We start from the raw sequence: 25,528 nt of genomic DNA on the forward strand, positions 1-25,528 counted from the left end.
CAAGTCAATCTGGAGAAGCAAATGTTTAGCCGGAAATTTTGCCACAAATTCACAAAAAAAAATCAGGGTTCTGGTGGGTAACAAAGAACTGAGAATTGATATTGGACACACAACTAATGGGTCTACAAACTACTCTTGCATTCTTAGAATAAACCTTGCTACCTTATCGTGGACTATGCGTTTTGACTTTTTTTTTTTAAGCTATTGCAATATTCAGGATCAAAGACTTGAACTAAGATAGTGTAATGGAAATAGAAACATACTGAATATATGTTGGGAGGCAGCATCAAGGCCCTGTAATCAGACCTAACTGCACATAGAAATACTAGCAGCAGAAACAAAAGGAGTACAGAAATAGAAAGTGCTACATAAATTTTAAAAGGGAATAATCACCAGTGGTATTAAATGTTAAGCTGTCTTTAAACACAAATGCTGATGTAATTTTGAAATTTTCTCTTTCAGATTTGGAATGTCCTCATTTTAAACAACACATAGAAAAAAACTATTTACCAATCTTTCTCTCTGGACTTTTTATTAAAATAAAACTATTGTTGTGATAATAGGATAGTGGTCTTTATCTTTCAGATACTGAAATATTTATAGACAAAAGTATACATTTAATATTTGCTTCAAAATAACATGGGACTCATGGAGGGGAAAGTAGATAGAAATGAAGCTAAAACAAGACTGGCCAGGAGTTGATTACTGAAGATAGGTATTGGGTACATGGGATTCATTGTATTATTCTATCTTCTTTTGATGGTTTTGAATTCCGCATAATTAAAGAAAAGATTTTAATGTTTATTCAATGGAAGCATGTAATTTTGCATATATATACAAATATTAATTTTGAATGCTAGTGCTTCGTAGGGATCCTATTCCACAGGATATTTGCTTTTTCTAAAAGGAACTGTACATGATCAATATTCATGATGCTTCCTGAACTTGGTCATAAGAGGCCATGGGTAGAGAGGGCCCTCCAGTAACCATGGCCACCTTCCTCCTCGCTGTACTTAGCTTCCAAGTCTACAACCTCAAAAGGTTGCTGAGTCCAACTCTACCTTTTGTCAAATTCGTAACATTCAAAGCAACAATGACTGCATTTATGTATGCTGCAACCATCTTCAGCCCAAAATGCTTCAAAGATTAAATAATCATACCCATTTAAAATACATAGAAAAATAATTAGTATTTATACAAAGTAGATTTTTTACAAAACAAGTACACTACCTCTTAAAATACATCTTATATCCAAGCACAGAAATGTGGGAATATACATGGAAGTATACGTTTAAGAAAAAGCATTTATTTCTAAATGTTGAGTGGAAAGGCAAAGTAGACGGAGTGCTGGTTGAAGAGAACCTCAATTTGCCAGCATTCTCAAGCTTCTAAAAACAGTTCCTGAAGGGATTAGACCGCTGTTCCTCTCTCCAAATTCTGTTTAATTTCAGCTGTGTATTTCCCATAGAATCTTTCTGCCTTCTTGTTGAATTTGGCATTCCTTTCATTAATGTAGTCGATGTCTGCATCATCATTATAAGGACGTCTCCGGCTATACTTGTCTCGTTTTTCAATTCTGAAGGAAGAAGAAAAAAATTTACAAAATTCAAAATTGCCTTTTTTTTTAATCTTAATAAAACATGGCCAAATAGTTAAGAACAGAATCAGTGCACCGAGAATAGCACCCTTGAAGGGTGAGGGAAGTTTTCATCAAGATCAAACTGAAATTGCTAATTGACAGCACAACCTGGGGTATGAACCCTGAAATTCAATAAATACAAACTCATCCTTAGAATGCTTCTAAAAGAGCAATGATACACTGTTAGCCACTGGACACATGAAGCTCTACTTAGAAGAAAATGACAATACTTTATTAGTAAGAACCACAGTTAATATGAATGGAGTATACACTATATACTGGTATTAATAGTTTTATGTATTAACTCCTAAAATAGAAATTAATTCTGCCTAATATTCACCCATATCAGTATTAAGAAACACAAATATAACAAAGGTTCATTTACTAGAACATTCGTACTTCTTCAAATCAAATAGTGGAATGCTTATGAAGGTCAAAGCCCTTAAACAATCATTTTCTTTGGGCCTTTCCCTGCTTCAATCATGAGAACTTCATTTCAGCAATATTTTGCACCTCCCTCCCGTATCATATGGATTCAACTCACACATACTGTCTGTCCCCAAAACGACTACAGACGCTGAGTCAGAAATGAACAAAAACAGTATCTGCTCTTTCAATTCGCTCTAAGCACGCTATGTCCATTTTGTCGTTAAACATTTAAAAGTTCAGGCTGCTGTACTGAGTACTCACTGTTTTTCCAGATCCATGACCATCCTATCAACCTCTTCTGTGGAAGGCACGTGTGTTCCATGAAGAAGACTGTTGGATGTTGGGAAAAACTCTTCTCCACTGAAAAGACAGCAAAACAGACTTAAAGTAACACTAGACAGTTCCACATTTGCAAATTTCAAACCAAACTACCACTCCTGGTGAGCAATAAAATACATACATTATTTTACACATGATATTATATATATTATAATAGATACAGTGTTGACTGTGGGATCCTACCTTAACTTTTACATATATATATATATATATATATACACACACACACACATATAAAGCAAGCAAGCAAGCAAGCTAGAATTGGAAGGGACCTAAGATATCTCCTCCCCCAGCACCTTCATTCTACAGATTTAAGAGCCAAGGGCCAGAGATTAAGGGACATGCTTCTAGGTTCAGGTTCTTTCTCTTCCCACTAACGCAGGGGTCAGTTAACAACACCACCTGCTTTTGCAAACATCTGACTGGGTCCCAGCCACACCCATTTGTTCACGTATCCTCCATGGCTATTTTCACATCACAGCAGTGGAGTGGAGACCAAAGAGCCCACAAAGCCTAAAATATTTGCAGAAAATGTTCACCCATCCCGGCACTAAAGCATCCGGCCTCCTAAAACATCTGAGTAACTATGATAATCTGGTTGTTAAAGTCTCAACACCTAGTCTTAGAATGCCCAGCTAGAACAATTACTAGGTGGTTAGCTGAACTGCTGTGGAGTGAGCAATAAATAGTATTGTCAAGGCCAGAAAGCATTCTTAGGCAGCTGTTAATGACCATTACCTAAGCTTTAAAGTGTGTTTGTATTTACCTATGTGTGTATGTATGTATACACCACACACACACACACACACACACCTATGTCCCTTTGCGATGAAACAGGACTTGCACTAATTCTGTCAACTTACTGTTTTTCTCTCAGTCTCTCATAAGTTTCCATGTCGGGTTTGATCTGCTTGGTCAGCCGATGATACTGGCGTAACTGAGCAGCAGCATAATCTAAAGATAAAAGGAGAATCGGAGAAGATATATTTCCCTGTTTTGTCATTATGATCCAGAATATCAGAATCATTAGTACTATTTGCACAAGACACTAAACATAGCTTCTACCCTGAAGATGCTGACGATACAGGCTTTTGTTACTTTTACCACAAAGAATAAAAGAATCCAGCTGGCTGAAGTACAGCTTTTTTCACTTCTGCCCATAAGATATTATTTGTATTTTTCTTGGGTTTAAGCCTCTTGGAGATTATTCCACGAAGGGACATATCATTTGGGGGGGGGGGGGTGGAGCGCCTATCCTTTCTTAAAACCAGAAACACTGAAGGTAATGCTAATCTAATGGGGCCATTCAGTCAAGGAAAAGCAAGCTTTACCTGAGAATCCCAGGTCAGGGTTTTTCCTCCTCTTCTTCCTCTCCCATCTTTCTGCGTCTTCTGCACTGATCTCCAGCAGCTTCACTTTCTCATAGTCCTCCCCTCTCGCTGCACATTCCTAAGAAGAGGGAAAAGAAGCTAATACCTGCAATGATGATCCAAGCAAGTACTGGATCTATTTTAAATCAAGGTTGAACAAAGGTATCAGGCAATATTTTAAAACTAATGATTATTATTTGGAGGAAATATGGGAACCTGCTATGGTGTGTAAGAGTGCGTGCCTCAATTTAAAACACATACTCAGTGGGTAGCAGGTGCCAGGCCCCTTGGAAATGTTTTACATGCACTGACTCGTTTAATTCCTCAGTAACTCGAATCATTGTTATTATAGTCCCCGTTTTACAGATGAGAAAACAGAGGCACAGAGAGGTGAAATAACTCCTCCAAAGTGTTGCTGCTAGTCAAGAGCAGGGCCACCACATGGACTCCAGCAGTCTGGCCCCAGACCCAGGGTACAAAACCAGGTACTACAGTCACTGTACAGAAGAATGACTGAATAAACCACTTATGAGGCCAGCAGAGTAGATCCTAACCTTTTTCTTTTCTTCTTCCTGCAGCTCCCATTCCAGACGAGCTTTTCTGGCTTCCCAGTTAGCAGGTAACTTAAGTCTTTTATCTTCTTCAACAACTTCCTGGTGATTTAATTTACGAGCTTCATTCTAAAACCGTTAACACAAAATTTGTCAGCTGGGACATGAAAACAAATCCAAACAAAATCTTGCCCACTTTGAAAACGGTCAGGTAAGATACATTAACAAGGGGACTCTGTTTTATCCTAAAAGCAACAGATAGCCATCAAAGGATTTTAAGCAAGGGAATGGCCTAATTAGGGTTTTTTTTTTTTTTTTTTAGATTTGAGAGAGAGAGAGCACGAGCGAGCACACGCACGAGCAAGAGGGGGAGAGGGAGAGAGAATCTCAAGCAGATTCTGCACTGAGCACAGAGCCCGATGAGGGGCTTGATCTCAGTACCCTGAGATCATGACCTGAGCTGAAACCAAGAATTGGATGCTTAACTGACTGAGCCACTCAGGCACCCCTCAATTCTCTTTTAATCCTAATTCAAGCAAAAAGCTTCAATTTGGGGCTGGAGGCTTTAACACTAATCTTAGTATCTCTAACCCTTTCCAAGTCTCTCCTCCTCCTTAAATATTTTAACATTTTACTTTATGGCAAAGGCAAGGTATTTTCCATTTGAATTACTCCATGAAGTGTGATTTAAAATGAATTTAAGTGGGGTGCCTGGGTGGCTCAGTCGGTTAAGCGTCTGCCTTCGGCTCAGGTCATGATCTCAGGGTCCTGAGATGGAGCCCTGTCGGCGGGGAGTCTGCTTCTCCCTCTCCCCCTGACCCTCCCCCCTTTCCTTCCCACCCCCAGCTTGTGCTGTCTCAAATAAATCACATCTTATAAAGTGAACTTAACTGCACACAACAAAATATCATCTTAAGGACAACCTACGTTAGAGGTTCCTTAGGTCACAGGTTGGCGGCAGTTAGTCCAGGAAGCCATGTCTCCTAATTTCCAACCACATGTACTTTACACAGTCCCTCCAAGTCAATATTTAAGTGTGTGTAATTCTTCATTAACTTTTTCTAGGCAAACAGAGATACTCCTCTCAACTACCATCCCTCTTACACACTTGTACTCTTGGCTCTGGCAATGCCCTCCAGTTGAAAACACCAAGAACATACCTATAGTCAAAGCTGTGTTTGCTGCACTGAAGGAGAGCAAACCATGGGGAACTATAGGCATTTTGGTGAGAAGGTGTTAGGAGAGGCTAGTTACAGGATTTGGGTTTTTATCAGGTGCCTGGGGTGGGGGGGGTAAGGTTCAAGGGAGTATGGCGGTGCTCTGGATAAGACAGTGTCAGAAAGGCAGGGCATTCGATGACTGGGTACCCTGTTTTTCTACAGGATTAACGGGGTGAGACTAATGCTGTAATTGATCCTAACAGTCACTGGAGTTAGCAGAAGAGGGGAATGTGTGGTCATTTCTGTGGTTTGAACAGTACTGTTTTTGTCTCACTCCAACAGTCAGAGTGATATTGGGGGTTTGTGAAACCACAGCCAAGCTGTCAGTCAAGCCACTTAAGTGGAAATAGACCAGAGCTGCTTTTTCCTTTCTCAGCTCCAACTGCAGCCAGTTGTTTGCTGGACTCTTATCCCTAATATGAGTTCCCTTAATTTGCATTTGGTTCCTCTGCTTGGATATTTCTTCCTCCAATTTTTTTGTCTGATAATACCTTACACATCTTTCAAACCGTAGTTTAGGTGTCACCTCTTATATGAGGCACTCTCTGGAGCCCCTCAAACTGTATTCATCTCTCCTCTACACTCCCAGGGCACTTTGTTCTCAAAGCTAGCATGCCATATTTCTGGCTAGAAAATCATCTCTTCTACTTAAGAGCAAAAGCCATATCATAATCAGCTAGTTTCCCACCAACTAGGTGAACCACTGACACTACAGACTTTCAGAGATTTGCTGATTATTTTTTAATGAACAGGCAACCAGCTCTCTTATTAACACGGACGAGTTTCTTCCAGCCTCCAGCTCCACATATCCCCTAGGTAAAACGAAGAGTTTGTCAGACTCATACAGCAGGGAGGCTGTTAGTAATAGAGACTCCCAAACCTAGCCCAGATTAGTTAAATCAGAAGTGGGTGACAGGAGGGTTAGAGAGAGCATGTGTTATTTTCAAAGGTGATTTCAATCTGCTGCCAGGGTTGAGAACCACCGGGAAAGATCTTTCATCCAGTTCTGCGGGTCTGTCAAGCATAGTTTTGCGGCTTCCTCGTCCCTCCACAAACGCGCACGGGCCTGCCAGAATGACCAGCCTCAGCTGCCTTGGAGGATACTCACCCGCTTCAGGTGCAGCTCCCGGAATTTGCGCAGCCTCTGTTCGCGCTTCTGGGCGGCCAGTTCCGCGGCCTCCGCCAGGGGCTGCCCCCCCTCCTCCGCGCTGTCCACCGGCACCTGTGGCGAGGAGGACCGACTGGAGGCGGGACGGCCCGGGCTGATTCCCCGCCGCTTCCGCAAGGCCGGGCCGAGCCCTCACACCGACCCCGACTTCATGGCGTCTGCGCCTCCCTAGCCCGGCACCCAGCCATCTCCTCCACCTCTCGCCTTTTGTGTCCCCCCGGAGCCTCCCCCTACAAAAATCCCTGGGTAGAGCCGGCGGAACTTACCTTCTCGGCTAAAATCGCAGCCGCCATCACAATCTCTCTTTCGCCACTTCCGGCAACAACACAGAGCACTTCCGTCTGCCTATGGCCCACCCAGCCCATACGTATTAAGAAACCTACTATAAGCCCCGCCCCTTCCTGGAGGTCTCAGGAGCTTGGGACCAATCCCTGCCACTTTTAACACTGAGACGTTTTCGATTGGGTAGGGCCTTGCGCAGCCGCAAGAGGCCTCAGAGGCAAGGGCGGGGAAGCGCTCGGAAGGCGACAGCTAGGAGGGACCGGCGGGACCTGGAGCCGGATAGGAAGTCATCCCAAGTGCCTGCCACTCCCTGGAGCTAAGAGTGTTTGCTATTCAGCGCTTAGTCTCAGTGTCACCTCCTGCGAGGCAGGTCTCCCCTGCCTGCCTTGTCTCACCTAGGCCCTCAGTACTGTCAAGTGGCACCATTTTAATTCTCTTCGGTAGTGTGAGATACTTTTCTCGCCTGGTCGGTTTCCTTTCCCCCCACTGCAGAACTGTATAAAATTTCTAGACAGGAGAGGCTCCATTTTGAGAGAAGCGCCATTTTCCTTTTTAAAACAAATAGCTAATGAACTCTGGAACGGGGCAAAAAGACCTTTGAACTGGGCCAGAAACAGCAATTTTTTACCAACAGTTGTACCTAGAGTCAAAGGGGGACTGGCGTCTGGCTGAAGATAGAGGAATTAATGCGTATCAGGAATAGTTTCGTTCGTTAGCAACAGTAAATCAGTCCATCAAAGTGTAACCAAAAGCTGTTCAGCCTGGTAGTACCAATTGACAATTTCGTTTTCTTTTACTGAAGTCATGTAATTGCCCCCCTTCCCCTTTCTCAAAAGCCCCTTGCTTTCCCCACACAGGTGACACATTTTTCTGGTTGCTGCTGGAATCTGTGCTGCCCGAATTGCAATTCTGAGACCCCAAATAAAGGCCTTTGTTCTTTTTCAGTTTTGCCTTCTTTTCTCAGTTGACGTTAATGGTGTCAGAAGCAACACACCACTCTGACTCCTGAGCCACCGCTGGATTTGAGCAGGGTACCTTCCTGAGCCTATCGTGCTCTGTCCTCTCCCCAACCAACTCCAGGTTCTGGTGGTAAATCCTCTTGGTTCCCAACCTCCCCTTTTTTGGTTAAGGTTCAGGCCTGATTTCTTTGGGTGTCCTTCTGGTGCGGGCTTCTATCTGTGTGACTTACAGAGAGAGATGCTTTTCTCTCTGGTGACTGACTACTCAATGGGGTGTTTGGTTTCAAAAATTGCTGCTGGAAAGCAGCCCCTGTGTGGAAGCCAAGCTGCATTTATGTTCAAATATTATGGGTCCATTCCTTGTAAGTTTCTGTCTTGTCCTTACTATGGCCACTTTGGGGATCTTCTGAGATTCCAAAATTAGTTTATTTGCATGCACAATTGGAAAATGAAAAGAAAACCAAGCAACCAGGGGTGAGAAGTATATTTAAATTGGTATTTGGAGCCTCCAAGAAATTAATTAATTCTAAACCTGCTTCCTTATAAGAAAATAACTCTAAACTTTCTCAAGCTAACTGTAACTGAGAGAGTATTTAAACTACAAAAGTTTACAGTCTTCTGAGCGAACTGGTGTGACTACTTATCCTCTTCCATCTTCTCCCTCTGCTCTCCACCAGTAAAACCCCAGTCTAAACGAACTTCCATTCTATAATGACAACCCGGAGGTTCCCCTAGCTCCTCCAGTCATCCAGACTCCTTCTAAAGTTAAACCTAATGAGAGAGGCTCTGGGACTTTATCAGTTACTTACACCCCTTGGACGAAGGCAGAATTACAAGCCATTATCAAGGACTTTCCCAATGCCCTTGAAGACCCTCTAGGATTTGCTAAGGAATTCAATTTAGTTATTCAGATCTGCAAACCTGGTTATTCTGACCTTTATTGACTTATCCATATGCTTGTGAATGAGAGTCATGCAAGGGACTGGATGGGGAAAGTAGGCTGGACATAGCATTTTGATGATTTTTCTAAGCGAAAATGCTACAGGGGAAAAAATGCTTTTAAGCTAGCTGAAGAATTACATAAAACTATTCTGGCAGCTTTTCCAAAGACCACAGATTAGAGAAAAATTCAACAATGTACTCCAAGGCTAGATGAACCTGGTTTTGATTATTATGATAGATTGGAAAAAACTTTTAAACAATACCCTGGTATTGACAAAATTAAACATGAAATGTCCTTTTTCTTTAACTCCACCTTTGCTAATGGGTTAGAAGGTGAACTTGGTCCCTTAGTTAAATGACAGTGACTCAGCTGGGCCACCATGGAGCCTCACGATCTGGTTAATTTGGCTGATCAGTTATCTCACACCACAGAATGAGCAACGAAAAAGAAAGGACTCACAAGTCCAAGCTGCCCAGATCATGCATCTCCAATTACAATTACAACAATTAACAACCCCCAGAAATCCCCAAAATCTTCAGGGTATTTTTCCTGTCAAAGGTGTTTGCAATTACTGCAGAAGAATCTGGCCATTGGAAGAAGGCTTGCTGCAAACTGACAAGACAAAATCAGCTGCAAGAGCCTCAGAACGCTTTCCCCTCTAAGGACACCAGCAGCTGGGGAAGAATGCTCAAATGACAGAACAGGGCAGCTCTGAGGCCGGGAGGGGGGTCTTCCCATGACCTCAAACTGACACCTTAGGGGAAATAAATCTTATTGGGAATGAGGTGACAGGAGCTCTTACAGACACGGGAGCAACACTGTCAATTTTCAACCCCACCAGGCTCTCTGTCTCCCTTCCATGGAGTACAGAAACGTTGCAAAAGGTGGGAGTGACTAATATGTCATGACAGTTTTTAAATTCTTACCTATCCTTTTTTCAGCTGGGGCCTTTACAAGGCACTCATCCATTCCTTCTGATCCCTATAATTCCTACGTGTTAGGCTGCGATTTTCTTGAGATTTATCAGGCACACGTTTCCTTCTCTCAAAAGGGGTAAATGTTTTTTTAAAATGCTAAATAAATAACTCCAGTCATTGCAGCAACGAGCCACATTTTGGGTGTAGAGATAACTTTAAAAAGGCGGGAGGAATGTTTCCGCAAATAGCATAACAGCACACAGAAAAGTCTATAGAAAAGGAGCCTACATCCTTTCCTGTAATTCAAAACCTACAGCACCCCCTCCTGGACACTGTCCCTGACACTCTGGTCCAAAAGTCCTACTGACATCAGACGTATAAACTCTGCCCCTCCTATCTAAACGGTCAGGTTGATATTAAACCACTCCCTAATATTAAACAATATCCTCTAAATTCTGAAGCCATTGAAGGGATTAAACCTGTAATTGAGGGGTGTGTGTGTGTGTGTATATATTTATAAAATGCCAATTTTTCCCATCTGAAAATCTTGTGGCAGAGGATGGAGGTTTGTACAGGCCCTTACAGCAACCGATAATGTTGCCGTTCCACAACATCCACACGTGCCTAATCCTCACACCTTACTTTCTACTATTCCTCCAGACAGCAAATCTACATGGGAGTGGATTTATGTAGTGCCCTCTTCAGTATACCTGTGGACACAGCCAATTTTTATTTGCCTTCACCTCGGAAGGAAAATAATAAACATAGACAGTTATATCTCAAGGTTACACTGAAAGCCCTACTTATTTACCCCAAATCTTAAAAGCAGACATAGCTGATGTAACCTCCCTTCAAAATTCTACTTATTACAATATGTGGACCACTTTCTTCTTTGCTCCCCTTCATAAAGAGCTTGTTCAATTGACAGTATCCAACTGTTAAAACAGTTAGTTGGGAAAGGACATAGGTAGCAAAAGAAAAATTACAATTTAAAATACCCCAAGTCGGCGGTGGGGTAGAAAAAAATAAATTAAAAAAATAAAATACCCCAAGTTAAATATTTGGGATATGTCACTAGTGAATAAGGATTTCTCTTCAATCTTGAAAGAATAAAAAGCACTGGCTCCCTTCCCCTTCCTCAAACCAAACAACAGTTGTGGGGATTCCTGAGATCAGCTGGATATTGCCAGAATTGAATTCCTAATTTCTCTGCTATTGCTCAATCCTTAAATTCCTTACTTAAGGCACCGTAACCAGAGCCCTTCCATTGGACTAAATTAAACCAACAGGCTTTCGAGGAGGTGAAACACCTTGCTCAATCCATGCTCTGCGGCACCCCAAATTATCAATTGCCCTTCTTCCTCTTTGTCCACAAACACAAAGCTAATGCTTTAGGAGTTTTGACAGAGAGACATGGAGACCAACACAGGTCTTCAGGGTACTCCAGTCAGCAACTGGACCCAACGGCTGAAGGACTGCCACCCTGCGTGAGAGCTCTAGCCGACACTGCTGTTTTGTCAGAAGACACAGAAGAACCAATCATGAATTCCCCTGGATCATTTAAATTTCACGTTTGGTGAAAGCTCTCATCTGCTAGCAAATGTACTTCTTCTGACATTCTCCTGCTGTCACCTTCAAACATCTCTGTGACCAGATGTCACTCTTTAAACCCAGCTACTCTTTTTTTTTTTTTAAGGTTTTATTTTTAAGTAATCTCTACACCCAATGTGGGGCTCAGACTCATAAGAGATCTTGATCTTGGGGTTGTGAGTCCGAGCCCCACGTTCCACTGACCGAGCCAGCCGGGCACCCCTAAAGCCTGCAACTTTTTTGCCTCTTGCCTCTGATGAGATTCCTCGTGACTATATTACTACAACTGGTCCACTGTGGACTCGTGGACTAGATCTTCAAGAAAGCCCTACCAGAAATGCTGAATAATTTGGTTCACTGACAGTTCTTATTTAAGGGTTAAAACAGGAAAATATCAGCAGGATACTCTGCAACCAGCTACAGACAGAACTGAGGCTCATCCTCTACCTGAGGCCTCTGCAGCTCAACATGTTGAACTGTTCTCATTTCTTTTGTATAGTTGACACACAATGTTAGATTAGTTTCGGGTGCGCAACATAGTGATTCAACAAGTTTATAAGTTTTGCTGTGCTCCCCAGAAATGTATCTACCATCAGTCACCACGCAACCCTATTACAGGACCAATGACTACATTTATTCCCTATGCTGTACCTTCCATCGCCGTGATTTATTCATTCTATAACTGGAAACCTCAACAGGCTGGACTTTTGACCTGAACTAGAGCTTGCATTCCGGCAAGAGACAAATGTCTGATATGACATAATGATAGCAGGTATGCGTTTGTGGTACGCATGGTTTTGGTATGCTTTCGAAACAACAACGATTTTTAACCTCCTCTGGCCAAAAGATTAAAAATAGCTTTTATGCGTTAGAACTATTAGACTCTATTCTATTACCAAAGTCATTAGCTAAAATTAAAAGTCCTGGCCACTCTGCAACAAACACGGAGAAAAGCAAAGGCAACCATATATCACACCCTGCCGCAAAAGCTGTGGCTTTGCCAAGCTGTTCTACCCTAAAATTAATGTTCACTTCAACCACTATTGGTGATTTAAAAGAAATAACTAAGGATGCTCAACAGAACGCCACCTTTAAGGAAAAGAAAAGACGATCAAATCAAATTGCAAATTTGACTCGACTATCCATCTTTGGTCTGGGTCAGATGCATGGCCTGTCCTTCCTGATTGTGCACAGAAAACTACTCCAAAATTAGTTCATGAAATGACCCACTGGAGCACAGAAAAAATTATAAATTGGGGAAAACAATACTTTTTGGAACCCTTCCCACAAAGCTGCATCTGAAATCTATCAGCATCGTCCAATCTGTCCAAAACATAAGTCTGAGAAACCTATTCACAATTCCATGGGGCACTTCCCACTGCCTTCAGGACCCTTTGAGGTATGCCAGTTGGATTTTATCCAGCTGCCACCCTCTCAGGGATATAAATATGGGTTGGTAATGATTTGTATGTATGCCCATTGGGTAGAAGGCTTCCCCTGTCACAGAGCCACTGCATCAGCAATAGCCAAGTTATAATTAGGAAATATCAACTCCCAATGGGAGAATCCCATCTGAATTGCACAGCAATCGACGGACCCATTAGTGGGCAAATAATTAAGACAATTTTGATATTTGGCCTATGTTACATTTTCATTAGTAATCAGGATTGGCAGAAAGGACAGATGGTATAGTTAAAACCCAACTAGCTAAATTTAGAGAAGGCTTTAACTCACCCTGGCTTAAGTTACTGCCAATTATATTGTTAAATTTAAGGTGCACACCTTTCAAAAGACATAAATTATTGCCCTTTGAGATCGTACCTGGGAGACCTATGAGATTAAGTTCAGGAGTTCATGAACCTTTATTAATTAAAGGATAAATGCTTGAATATTACAAGGGGTGATAGAGGCCTTAAAGAAAATGCATGCTTGGTAGAAAAGTTCTCCCACAGAGTGCTCCCAGGAGACAGACATCCTACAGCACCACCTTCAACCTGGAGATTCTGCCTATTGGAAAAGACATCTCCATAAGGATCCTTTATAGCCTCAATGGAAAAGACCCTACCAGGTTACTTTGGACAAATCCTTGTGCAGTTAAACTCAAAGGCATTGATTCTTGGGTTCATGGTTCCCATTTAAAGAAAGCTCTAATACCTGGTGGGCAATCCATTGCTATCAGAAAATTAAAACTTATGACATCCCAAAAGCAGGTGACATCTGAGTAGACAGCTATCCCAAGACTCTGGACCAGGCCTGTATATTACAATTTCAAAAAAAAATTTTTTTTCATCATACTTTATACTCTCCTATTCCTCTTATCCTATGATTGTTATACCAGCTCTACTCTCCAAAGTTTTATTCACACATGTAACCCTGATCCTTGCATTTCTGATTGTAGAAATACTTGTCTATATTGGGGAGTTCTATGAATACTTAGGTGCCTAAATACTTAATATTTAAGGAAACTTGAAGGCTATATGAGCATTTTATAGGATGATTAAGCCAGTTGAAATATTTGCGATATTACTCCTTCTGATTGGAATTCTCATGACTTTTGATCTTTGACACAAGGTCAGGCTTCTCTGCTGGTGGTAAAATACCCTCTTTAATAAACTCCAGTTCTTTAGAACTGGTTTATGTTAACACAGATACAAATGTGAGTTTGCCTCACATTTGGTCCCAAAGCCCTGGAGCTCTTATATTAATTTCCCCAATAGAGATGGGCAGAAAATTCACAGCCCAAGTACAATCATATAATTTTTAGAAATCATTTGGTTGGGTTTCTGTCTATCCTATGGTGTCCAGTCATGGATGGACAACTGATGGAAATGTCTTTCTGCAGTAGGCACACTCATTTGCCCAAAATAAAAATCAATCCACCTGTTGAATATGTGGACAGCTTCCTCTCTCTAGCTTGTTAGAATGACCATGGTGGATACTACCACTTCCTGGGGGGTGATTGGAAGGTCCTAATGCAACACATCAAGGAAGAACATGCTGAGATTGGTATCCTTAGTACATCTGACATCAGTAACCCTGATCCAGAAGCCTGGCCTACAGCACACACTATAATGACACAGGACGTAAGTATTCTTCTTCTGTTAACCAAACTATGCAGGCAGCCCACCAACTTGTTAACCAAAAGAATCCTAAAAATATGACTGTCAGAACCATGGGTGGCTATACCCACATTCGGGATGGATTTATGTGGTTTACCCCAGGATATGAACATTTGAACACCCAGGCACCCCTGTGTTGGGAACAACAACAACAAAATCACTCTAAACAGAACCAACCCAATTACATCCAAGATGTGGGATGGATATCTGGAACTTTGTGAGCATTCTGTTATACTGAAGGAAAGTGACTGGTTTGGCACTGATAGGTCACACTGTCCAGGTGTTTACTGAGCAGCCCTGAATGGAGCTCAGTGGTTATGTGGCATGGATCTTAGGCCATGATTTCCACCTGGATGGTTAGATCATTGCATCCTGGCTTTCCCTGGGCATGAGGGAGAATTCATCCCACTGTCTTTGTTCTCTGTGTTGGCCAAGATGTTATGATGTATACAGAGGCTTTACCAAATTTACCCAACAAGCTTTAAATGACAGCCAACAAAGAGTATTGTGTGTTCTCACCCAATGAATCTGCTATCATGTCATCTTTACTAAATCGTATGAGAAAACAAATAGATGCCCTAAGCAATCCTTGTACATAAGTCATTTTATATCTGTGCAATTGCACCTGTAGCAAAATTCCCCAGAAGTGTAATAACTGAGTCAAAGAGTAAACGCCTTTGTAATTTTTATAAATATTGCCAAATTGCCCTCCCTAAGGATTGTACCAATTTTCAGTCCTACATGACCTCTCCATTTGGTCTGGGTTTCCTCAAAGAATGGTGACTGGGTTCAAAAAACAAGCATCCCAAAAGAACCAGGTGGAATCTGCTTCCCCTTTTATGACTTAGCCTCAGAAGTCACATAGTGTCACTTCTTCCGCAGTCACATATTCAAGGATTAGGGGTATAGATCTTACATCTCCTTGGGAGGTGTGTCAGTGTCACATTGTAAGAATAGCACATAGGATGGAAGATCTTTCATCTTGGGAAATTCAATTGGCCACACAACTTGTTCTGTTCTTTGTTACAAGCTTATAAATCTATGTAAACTATAACTTGAACAAAGAGCTCTTCTAAGACTTCAAAAAATGATGAAATTGTTACCATGTCCCATGAAAAGAATTGTGCTAGATATTTTGTTTGCTCCTTTAGAACCACCTTCCACCAGTGTCCACTCTGTTCTGCACCCACGAGTGCTGGCCTCTATGGACTGCATCAATAAGCTCTCTTGTTTATTGCTCTCTTCTCATTGGATCCTTCCAACGAGTGGCACCTACAGAAGATAAGAAGTCTGGGAGAAATGAGGTCAGGATATTTATTCCCTGCCTGGATTATGGGCTGGTTTCTTTAGTCATGGCTTCCGTCTGAAGACCTTCTCCTATCCTATCCTTCCCTCACCTCTTTAGGATTAGGGGTAGCAATGGCTTCCCCCTGCTGCTAGCCCCGGAATGCTTCACTTTCTTTTGCTGGTTTCTCTTAACCCAGTCTACAACTCTGTAAACAGTCCCTTCATTAAACTCTCCTTAATTATGTGGTTTCAGTTTGTAGGGTTCTGACAAAATATTTTGTAAAACCTGTAATTCTGATGTGATCTTACTGTAAATAATTTTATCACTGACATTTCTGTATTCCTAAAGAATGTAAATACACGTAAGACTCCTCTGTCAAATCATCCATGATACAGAAAAATAAAGGCCTAGATTTGCTTCTTTGATAACGGTTAAGAAATTTGTCTCATTTAAATTAATGGCATTAAACAAGAAATTCCACATTTATTTAATTACATGTATGTAAATGCAACAAAGAAGAAAGTATGAAGAGCTATAAGAGGGGAAACTGACTCTTCGGGTGGTGGAGGTTAAGGCTTCCCTGAAGAAAGACATTTAAGAAAACCGCAGGCAGGAGAGGGGCACATCTAATGCCAACTGGTAAAAGTCAGCAGTTACTCATCATTTGCTATGGGCCAGGTACTAGTCACAGATACTTCACCCATATTATCTAATTTGTCCTCAAACTACTCTGTGACATGGGTATTGCTTTACTGTCTTTTTCATAGATGATGAACCAAAGAATAGACTAGTTAGTAAATAAATAAGAGCGATTATACAGTTCATTATTGAATGAGTGGACAGGTATATGAAGAATGCTGTTCTGTGCAGAATTTTCAGAAGAAAGTCAAAGCCTCAAATTAATCCAAGAAATCTTTCTGCATCACGAAAATGCTCCAGATACCAAATAATCCCCAACCAATCTGTTCACTCATTCAACAGTATGAAATTAGTTCATACCCTGCACCAGATACCGTTGGGGCCACAAGGAATCAGCTGTTCCCTTGGAGCTCACGTTGTACTGAGCGGGGCGACAGTAAACTGCTAGGCAGGGATTAAAACAAGGTGACGTGATGGTAACCGTGAATCTGCTTTGTATGTGGTATTCAGAAATCTGAACTATAAGGTCCGTCAGTTAATGGGCACAACTTGTGCTTTGGGTCGCTTTCTCACAAATTTGGTGGTTTACTCCCTTTTCCCCTCTTCCTCCTCTTTGCGGTCCTGACGGCGCTGACGCCGGGTCTCTCCTCCGGTTTTACCCGCACCGCCCAGGTGTCGCTACTCCACGCCCCTGCGCACAGGCCTGGCCCAATCGGATGCCGCCCAGGGCTGCGACGGGCGGTGATTGGTTCCTCATCTCCCGGGAGACGCAGAAAGGGGCGGGGTTTTCCCCCGAAACCTGTGGCTGCAGGCTGCCGGAAGAGAGTCGGAAAAGTTATTTGTTGTCGCCGGAAGTGTGAGGGGTAAAGCGCAGCTGGTTGATGGCCGCTGAGGCTGAGGTTGAGAGGGTGGGTGGTAGGCTTTGCCCAGGGGTTGGGGATAAGGGCGTCTGCGGCTAGAGGTTTGGCCTAGACGTAGAGGCGATGCCAGGGAGGGAGGCGCCCACACCGTGGGTCGGGACGGCGGTGAGGGCTCGGCCCGGCCCGGCGGGACCGGCGGGGAACCGGCCCCGGCCGTCCCGCCTCCAGTCGGTCCTCCTCGCCGCAGGTGCGGGTGGACAGCGCGGAGGAGGGGGAGCTGCCCCTGGCGGCAGCCGCGGAGCTGGCCGCCCAGAAGCACGAACAGAGGCTGCGCAAATTCCGGGAGCTGCACCTGAAGCGGGTGAGTAGCCCCCGAGGAGCCGAGACCTGTCACCCGGGCGGCCCGTGCGCGTTGGTGGAGGGACGAGCAAGCCGCAGCAGCGCGCCTGACCCGCGGTGCTGAAGCAAGATCTTTCCCGGTGGTTTCGACCCTGGTAGCACACTGGAATCACTCTAGAACTTTTTAAAAATGCTCATGCTTAGGTCTCACTTCTAGAATGTCTCACTTAATCCGTTTCTGGACCCAGACACTGGTTTTGTCTGTTGTCGCACAGCAAGTTGGCCACTCACTCATTCATCCTAACACCCTCCTCCCCACTCAGCCCCGAGCTCTTGGTGTGCCATAACCAACTAGATAGGGTGGATACAGTGGTAAGTGTGGTAAGACTCCTGTCTGGTTATGGAGGCAGGTCCATAACCAAAAATTACTCCACGACTTGGTAATTGTATGTTAGAGGGAGGAACAAAGTGCCTCAGAAATTCAGAGAAGAAAAAGACAACTAAAGACTAATGGGACAGCTAAGCTGCTTGAAAGATGAGTAGGATATTATCAGATAAGTAAAGGAGTTGGGGGAAGAGGTGTCCAAGCAGTAAGAACAAGTGCAAAGGCAGAGTCCTCATTAGGGTGGGAGGCCTGTAGCCAGCGGGGGACAGGGTATGTGTGAGGAGTGTAGTTATCTGTATTTGCCCAGAAAAACTCAATTTAAAAGCTAGTCAGGCACACATACTTAACTTGAAATACTGTGTAAAGAGTAGGCTGGACGTTATGTGAAGAAGTAATAATATAATTCAAACATCATGATTTTGTAATCTTTAATAGATTACTGGATCTAGGTAATCAGTAACTGCAAACATCACAAAAAGGGAGAAGATCAGAGATTGTGTGTCTCCTGATAGAAGTATATAACACTAGCTTCATATAAGTAGACTTGTTAAATATTACCTGAACTGAATGGAACCACTAGATCTAATGACCAATTTACAAGAAATACAGGGGTCAACAGAATCATAGGGAGGCAGCTAGCACTTTGGGAAATAGGACAGTCAGCCTGATCATTTTCACAGTCCTCAAAAGAGCAGGGGTAAAAAAGATGGAGAAGGAAACTGTAGATTAAATAAAACTTAAGAGATGTATTGACTAATCACAATATATGGAACTTGTCTGAATTCAAACTGTAAAAAATAATGAGCACTTGAGACCATCAGGAAAATGTGAACATTACAGGATAAGAATTATTTTGGGAATGTGATGGTGGTATTGTTAAAAAGGTATCAAAGGGGCGCCTGGCTGGCTCAGTCAGTGGAGTATGCAACTCTTGATCTTGGGGTTGTGATCAAGCCCCACATTGGGTATAGAGATTACTTAAAGGAGATATTAAAATATTCATAGATAGGGGGAAAAAACAGCCAGAAATCAGGAAATTTGGTCTTGGTCTAACTCTGCCACTAACTCTGTGATCTAAAAACTTTCTCAACTTCATAAATATTAGATTGGAGTCTCTCTCCCATCACCTTCACAGTTTATACATGTGACCACCTGTCCACTTGCTCAGTGTTTATCTTTAAATTGCTGTTTAAATGTAATATTACTATTTAAGATAGGAATTTTACATTTTTATGTCTTTATATGTTCTCTTTTTTTTTTTTTTTAAGATTTTATTTATTTGACAGAGAGAGAGACACAGTGAGAGAGGGAACACAAGCAAGGGGAGTGGGAGAGGGAGAAGCAGGCTTCCCGCTGAGCAGGGAGCCTGATGTGGGGCTTGATCCCAGGATTCTGGATTCATGACCTGAGCTGAAGGCAGACGCTTAACGACTGAGCCACCCAAGCGCCCCTATAGGTTCTCTTTTCATCTTTTCTGTTTCTGGGGGTTTTTTGAGTTTTATTTGTTTTGGGTTGGGGAGGTCATTTTGTTTGATTTGGTTGGAAAAAAAGATTGTTTTTTTTTTTCTGTAGCTTCCCATAGTCGGAAGGATTTTGTGGGTTGCATTCTGATGGTGTCTCCTACCCTATTTGTTTGTTTTTTTTTTTTAAGATTTTATTTATTTGACAGAGAGAGACACTGCGAGAGAGGGAACACAAGCAGGGGGAGTGGGAGAGGGAGAAGCAGGCTTCCCGCGGAGCAGGGAGCCTGATGTGGGGCTCGATCCCAGGACCCTGGGATCCCAGGACCCTGGGATCATGACCTGAGCTGAAGGCAGACGCTTAACAACTGAGCCACCCAGATGCCCCTACCCTATTTGTTTTTAAAAGGAGGTGTTAGGAAAGGTGTTTTCAGAAGTGTTAAACCCATTAGTTGCTGAGAATTTGTCTTAGACCCAATTTGAATTAAAAGAGACATGAAAATGGAATCACCTCAGTGTGTGACTCAGTGTCATTCAGTAGCATCTAAAATCCTCTCAAGTCTCTCCAGTCAGTGGAACTCATGCTGTGGGAAGCCCTGTTTCAATCCAGTCCTAAAAGACTTGCTTACATCACACAGCCAGAGAGTAGTCAAGTCCATATATCCCTCAGGTCTTCTTACTTCTAAACCATAGCTCTTTCCATCCCTACCACCTGGTTCCTTGAAAGTAGTAAAAGAATATTTAAAGTTATAGGAATAGGTGTTGACTTCCTCATCTCCCCCTCCATAAAATTCCCCTAACACGAATACACACGTAAAATTCTCTAGTGGCTCTCCGCCGTTCAGGATAAAATCCAAAGGTCTGCTTTGGATGCCTGCCGTACAAGAAGACAGGTAATGTCTATTTAGATTTGTTTCCATACCTGTGCCGACAAACTTTGTGTGTTCTGGTGGTAGAATGAAGCTCGAATGCTAAATCACCAGGAAGTTGTGGAGGAAGATAAAAGACTTAAATTACCTGCAAACTGGGAGGCTAAAAAGCTCGTCTGGAATGGGAGCTGCAGGAAGAAGAAGAGAAAAAAGTAAGTACAATTCCACCATCCTCACAAGCTGTGGATTCCAGGATTCTCTTGTGTTTTGCCGAGGTGGCATACGGCATGGAAGGTGAGCACTCTGGCTCTGAGAGAGTTGGGAGACTAAAATGTGTAAAACACGTAACAGCAGTGCCTGGCACGTACAGTGGCATAAGCAGTGGCTATTAGAGTAAGAGCCTAAGCTACAGTAACAAAAGCTCCAACAATAACAAACTGTAGGGGCGCCTGGGTGGCTCAGTCAGTTAAGCGTTTGCCTTCAGCTCAGGTCATGATCCCGGGGTCCTGGGATCGAGCCCCACGTCCAGCTCTGCTCAGAGGGAGCCTGCTTTTCCCTCTCCCTGCCAGTCTCCCTGCTTGTGCTCTCTCTCTGTGTGTCAAATAAATAAATAAAATCTTAAAAAAAAACCCAAAAACTATAAAGCTCATGAGTCTCTCATGTATCAGCTCCCTGTTGAGCAGCCCAAGTCATCTGGCCTGATCCAACTGCAGGGGAGGTTGGGAAATGGGCAGCCATGAGCTAGGAAAGGAGGGGAGAAAGGATTTTAATGGACACCTAATGTGTCCACCATGGCTGTTTTTGGTGTCAGTGTTATAGAGGTTTTTGTTTTTTTTTTAAATAAGAAATGCAGCTCTGATGGGTTGGTTGTTTTTTTTTTTTTAAGATTTTATTTATTTATTTGAGAGAGGGAGAGGGAAAAGCAGACTTCCCGCTGAGCAGGGAGCCTGATGTGGTGCTTGATACCAGGACTCTGGGATCATGACCAGACACCCAACCAACTGAGCCACCCAGGCAACCCTAGATGTATTACTTCTTACAGATCATAGCAAATTGCACACAATTTTCTTTTCAAGCTAATCAACTTAAACAGTCTTGATAGCAGTCTTTAGGCCTCTCTTGATTTTAAAGGGATCAAAGAATTATATAAGGGAATAAAACTAATGTTTTTTCCCCTTTTTAGGAATGTGCAGCAAGAGGGGAGGACTATGAGAAAGTGAAGCTGCTGGAGATCAGTGCAGAAGACGCAGAAAGATGGGAGAGGAAGTAGAGGTGGAAAAACCCTGACTTGGGATTCTCAGGTAAAACTGGCTTTTACTTTATTGAATGGGCCTCTTAATAACAGGTCTAATAATGCCCCAACATCTAAAATAGTCTGGATTTTCCTTTTAGATTATGCTGCTGCTCAGTTACGCCAGTATCATCGGCTGACCAAGCATATCAAACCTGACGTGGAAACTTATGAAAGACTGAGAGAAAAACTGTAAGTGATTTAATGGTATATTCTTAGCATGTTACCTGGAAGGACTTGAATTTAAGAGTGCTGATTCTGGAGCTTTGCTTCCTGGCCTTGGGTTCTGGCTCCACCACTTACTAGACATGTCACAGTTCTTCTCCCTGTTTCCTCATCTGTATCCAGGGAATAATAGTGCTTACCCCATAGGGTTATGGTAAAGATTAAATGAATTCATCCCTACAGTGTACTTAATGTTTGGCACATAGTGCTGTATGCAGTCTCATCATCATGATTACTGTTGCTGTTACTGTGTCCCTTACCTATGCAGGATATCTACTTTGATCAGGTGCAGTAAGCAGTGCTAAGCTGCACTTGCTCTTTCCCTAAGACAGGTAATGTGCTTAAGATCACAACTTTTGTTTTGTTTTTTTTTTTAAGATTTTATTTATTTGACAGAGAGAGAGATAGCGAGAGCAGGAACACAAGCGGTGGAATGGGAGAGGGAGAAGCAGGCTTCCCGCCGAGCAGGGAGCCCAATGAGGGGCTCGATCCCAGGACCCTGGGATCATGACCCGAGCCGGAGGCAGATGCTTAACGACTGAGCCACCCAGGCACCCCAAGATCACAACTGTTTTAATAGGGATAGTGGAGTAGAGTAGAGAGGGCTCTAAATTGTTCAGAGCACACCATGTTCTCATTCAGGCTCTCTCACTGTACGACTTGGTTGGGTGAGTCCACTAGCCTCTGGTCCTCAGCTGGTGCCTCACTTGAGCACTAGAGTAGATGATTTCTTAAGTACCTTTTTTCAGGTCTGATTTCTATTTCTTTGAAATCAGATATGATCCCAGAGGTTTCCATTTTTGACCACTAAACATTGTCTAGTTTTGCTGGTATAGAATCTTTATAGTGTTACTTACACCTTGCTTTTTCTCAGTGGAGAGGACTTTTACCCAACATCCAACAGCCTCCTTCATGGAGGAAATTGATAGGATGGTCATAGACTTGGAAAAGCAGTAAGTACTATCATGCAGCCTTAAGTTTTAGTACTGATTTCATGCCTCATGACAAAATTAACTGTGGTCTTGAAGTGTAGCAAAAGGTAGAAATTAAGGAATGCCTGAATTACTAGTTTGAAGAGTGGTCTCATCACTATTACTTGTATGTTTGTGTTTGAATAGGGTAATTATTAGGCAGAACCAGCAGTATATATATGAATTATATATATGAATTCTCTCAAAGTAGTGTAATGTCACTGCCCTTGTATTTTCAACATGAGCTTGTGTTCCCAATCTTAAAACTAAACCATCTGACAGTACTATTAACTTATAAAATTCATTAAAGTTCAATGAACATATTTCTTCAAAGAATTTTTTTCTGAAGAGATTTTCAGTCTTAAAACCAAAAAAGAGGGGCGCCTGGGTGGCTCAGTCGTTGAGCATCTGCCTTCGGCTCAGGTCATGATCCCAGAGTCCTGGGATCGAGCCCCTCATTGGGCTCCCTGCTCTGCGGGAAGCCTGCTTCTCCCTCTCCCACTCCCCCTGCTTGTGTTCCTGCTCTTGCTATCTCTGTCTCTGTCAAATAAATAAAATCTTTAAAAAAAAAAAAAAGAAAAAGAAAGCAGCTTAGAATTTTGTATATGTTTCCATTACTGATTCTACTCTTAGTTAACTATTTGGGCATGTGTTATTAAAATCAAAAAAAGAAGGCAATTTTGAATTGTGTCAATTTTTTTTCCTTCCTCCAGAATTGAAAAAGGAGACAAATATAGCTGGAGACATCCTTATAATGATGATGCAGACATCGACTACATTAATGAAAGGAATGCCAAATTCAACAAGAAAGCAGAAAGATTCTATGGGAAATACACAGCTAAAATTAAACAGAATTTAGAAAGAGGAACAGCAGTCTAATCTCCTTTAGGAACTGTTTTGACTGCCAAATTGTAACAGTAAACCAGGACTATTACCTTTCCTTTTATAATTTGTAAAGTGTTCTATGACTATGTATTTTCATGCTTATATATTTATTATTCACTCATTTCAGAAAAAAAAGTCATGTATTTATGTGTTCAGAATGTGTGCTTCATGTGTGTACCCTGCTGCGCTTAAAACTCCTAGCTACAAACGTGAGTCATCATCATCTTTATATTTGTCATATGTTTGGACTTGACCTAGAATTGAACTTGGGAGCTTCAGAGATAGAATGCTAAATTGGGACTAATTTTTCTTGTAAGCTATGGTAGGTGGTGAAAGGAAGGGGACAGTGGCTACTGGAAATTCACCCTGGCCAACCCTCTCCAGAAGTAGTCACAATTAACAGGTGCTAGCCTATCCTATGCTCTACCCCAGGGCCCAGGTACATTTATGGGGCAAGCCCAAAAGGTATGAAACTGATCCTCTAAAGACATTTTGTAAATACATCACTTTCAAAAGCAAATTTCCCATGGAATAAAGTAAATAAAACATTTGGTCAAAGTATTATTAAAACTTACATAGTACAATTTTTTTTTAAAAACCTAATTGAAATTTTAACTTTATTTCAACTGTAACTGAAAAATGAGGGCATGTAGTTTGAGTAGTAGTTATGGGAAATACAGGACAGAAAACCTGAATAAAGGAGGTTATTTGTGCCAGCTTATATGAAAAGAATAGGACTGGTATCAGTAAGTTGGGCACACCAGTAGCTCTGATTTAGTTAATGATGGGCTGATTAAGATGGTAATGTAAGTGCTACTAATAATGGTATATTCAATGTATTGTGAATAGGGAAACTTTAATGTTGTACATTCAAATATAGAATGAGATAGATCTATATATACTAACATGAAAAGATGCTCATATCCAAAGAGTTTGTATAAGGCATAAAAAAAAAAAAAAAAAAGTGGCGCCTGGGTGGCTCAGTCGTTAAGCATCTGCCTTCGGCTCAGGTCATGATCCCAGCGTCCTGGGATCAAGCCCCGCATCGGGCTCCCTGCTCAGCGGGAGGCCTGCTTCTCCCTCTCCCACTCCCCCTTGCTTGTGTTCCCTCTCTCGCTGTCTCTTCTGTCAAATAAAATCCTTAAAAGAAAAAAGAAAACCCAGCATGTACATCATACTATATATGATTGCCTCTGGGGAATGAAAACAGAGGCAGTAATTTTACTTGGACTTCCTTTTAAAAATAATGCAAGGGAGGGACCCCTGTGTGGCTCAGTTAGTTAAGCGTCTGCCTTCAGCTCAGGTCACGATCCCAGGGTCCTGGGATCGAGTCCCGTATCTGGCTCCCTGCTCCTTGGGAGCCTGCTTCTCCCTCTGCCTCTCTGTCTCTCATGAATAAATAAAATCTTTAAAAACAAAACAAAAAACAACCAATGTGTTTAAAAAAAAATAATTCAAGGGACATCTGCCTTTGGCTCAGGTCATGATCCCAGGCTCCATGTAGGGCTCGTTGCTTAGTGAAGAGCCTGCTTCTCCCTCTGCCTGTGCCCCCTTCTTGTGCTGACAAATAAAAATCTTAAAAAAAAAAAAAAATAGTAATTCAAGGAAAGAAGCCTGGGTGGTGCAGTTGGTTAAGTGTTCCACTCTTGGTTTCAGCTCAGGCCATGATCTCAGGGTCCTGGGATTGAGCCCCATTTCAGGCTCCCTGCTCAGCATGGAGTCTGCTCGAGATTCTCTCCCTCTCTCCCTCTGCCCCTCCTGCTAGTGCTATCTCCAAAATAAATCTTAAA

General features: G+C 42.4%; 1 protein-coding gene and 1 pseudogene across 1 annotated transcript; one reads left to right on the plus strand and one right to left on the minus strand.

Moving 5' to 3' along the window:
- Window positions 1-519: 519 nt before the first annotated feature.
- SYF2 (SYF2 pre-mRNA splicing factor) lies at window positions 520-7,058 on the minus strand. The gene is made up of 7 exons (XM_021683560.1): window positions 6,983-7,058; window positions 6,657-6,770; window positions 4,332-4,457; window positions 3,739-3,856; window positions 3,271-3,361; window positions 2,330-2,428; window positions 520-1,576 (listed from the first exon to the last, which is right to left on the minus strand). Exons 1-7 carry the CDS (start codon window positions 7,007-7,009, stop codon window positions 1,411-1,413), a joined length of 741 nt encoding a protein of 246 aa, XP_021539235.1. The 5' UTR covers window positions 7,010-7,058; the 3' UTR covers window positions 520-1,410.
- A 10,261-nt stretch (window positions 7,059-17,319) lies between these two features.
- Window positions 17,320-23,732, plus strand: LOC110575388 (annotated as a pseudogene).
- Window positions 23,733-25,528: the final 1,796 nt, after the last annotated feature.

Source organism: Neomonachus schauinslandi, chromosome 4 (genome assembly GCF_002201575.2).
Source record: "Neomonachus schauinslandi chromosome 4, ASM220157v2, whole genome shotgun sequence".
Lineage (NCBI taxonomy): Eukaryota > Metazoa > Chordata > Mammalia > Carnivora > Phocidae > Neomonachus > Neomonachus schauinslandi.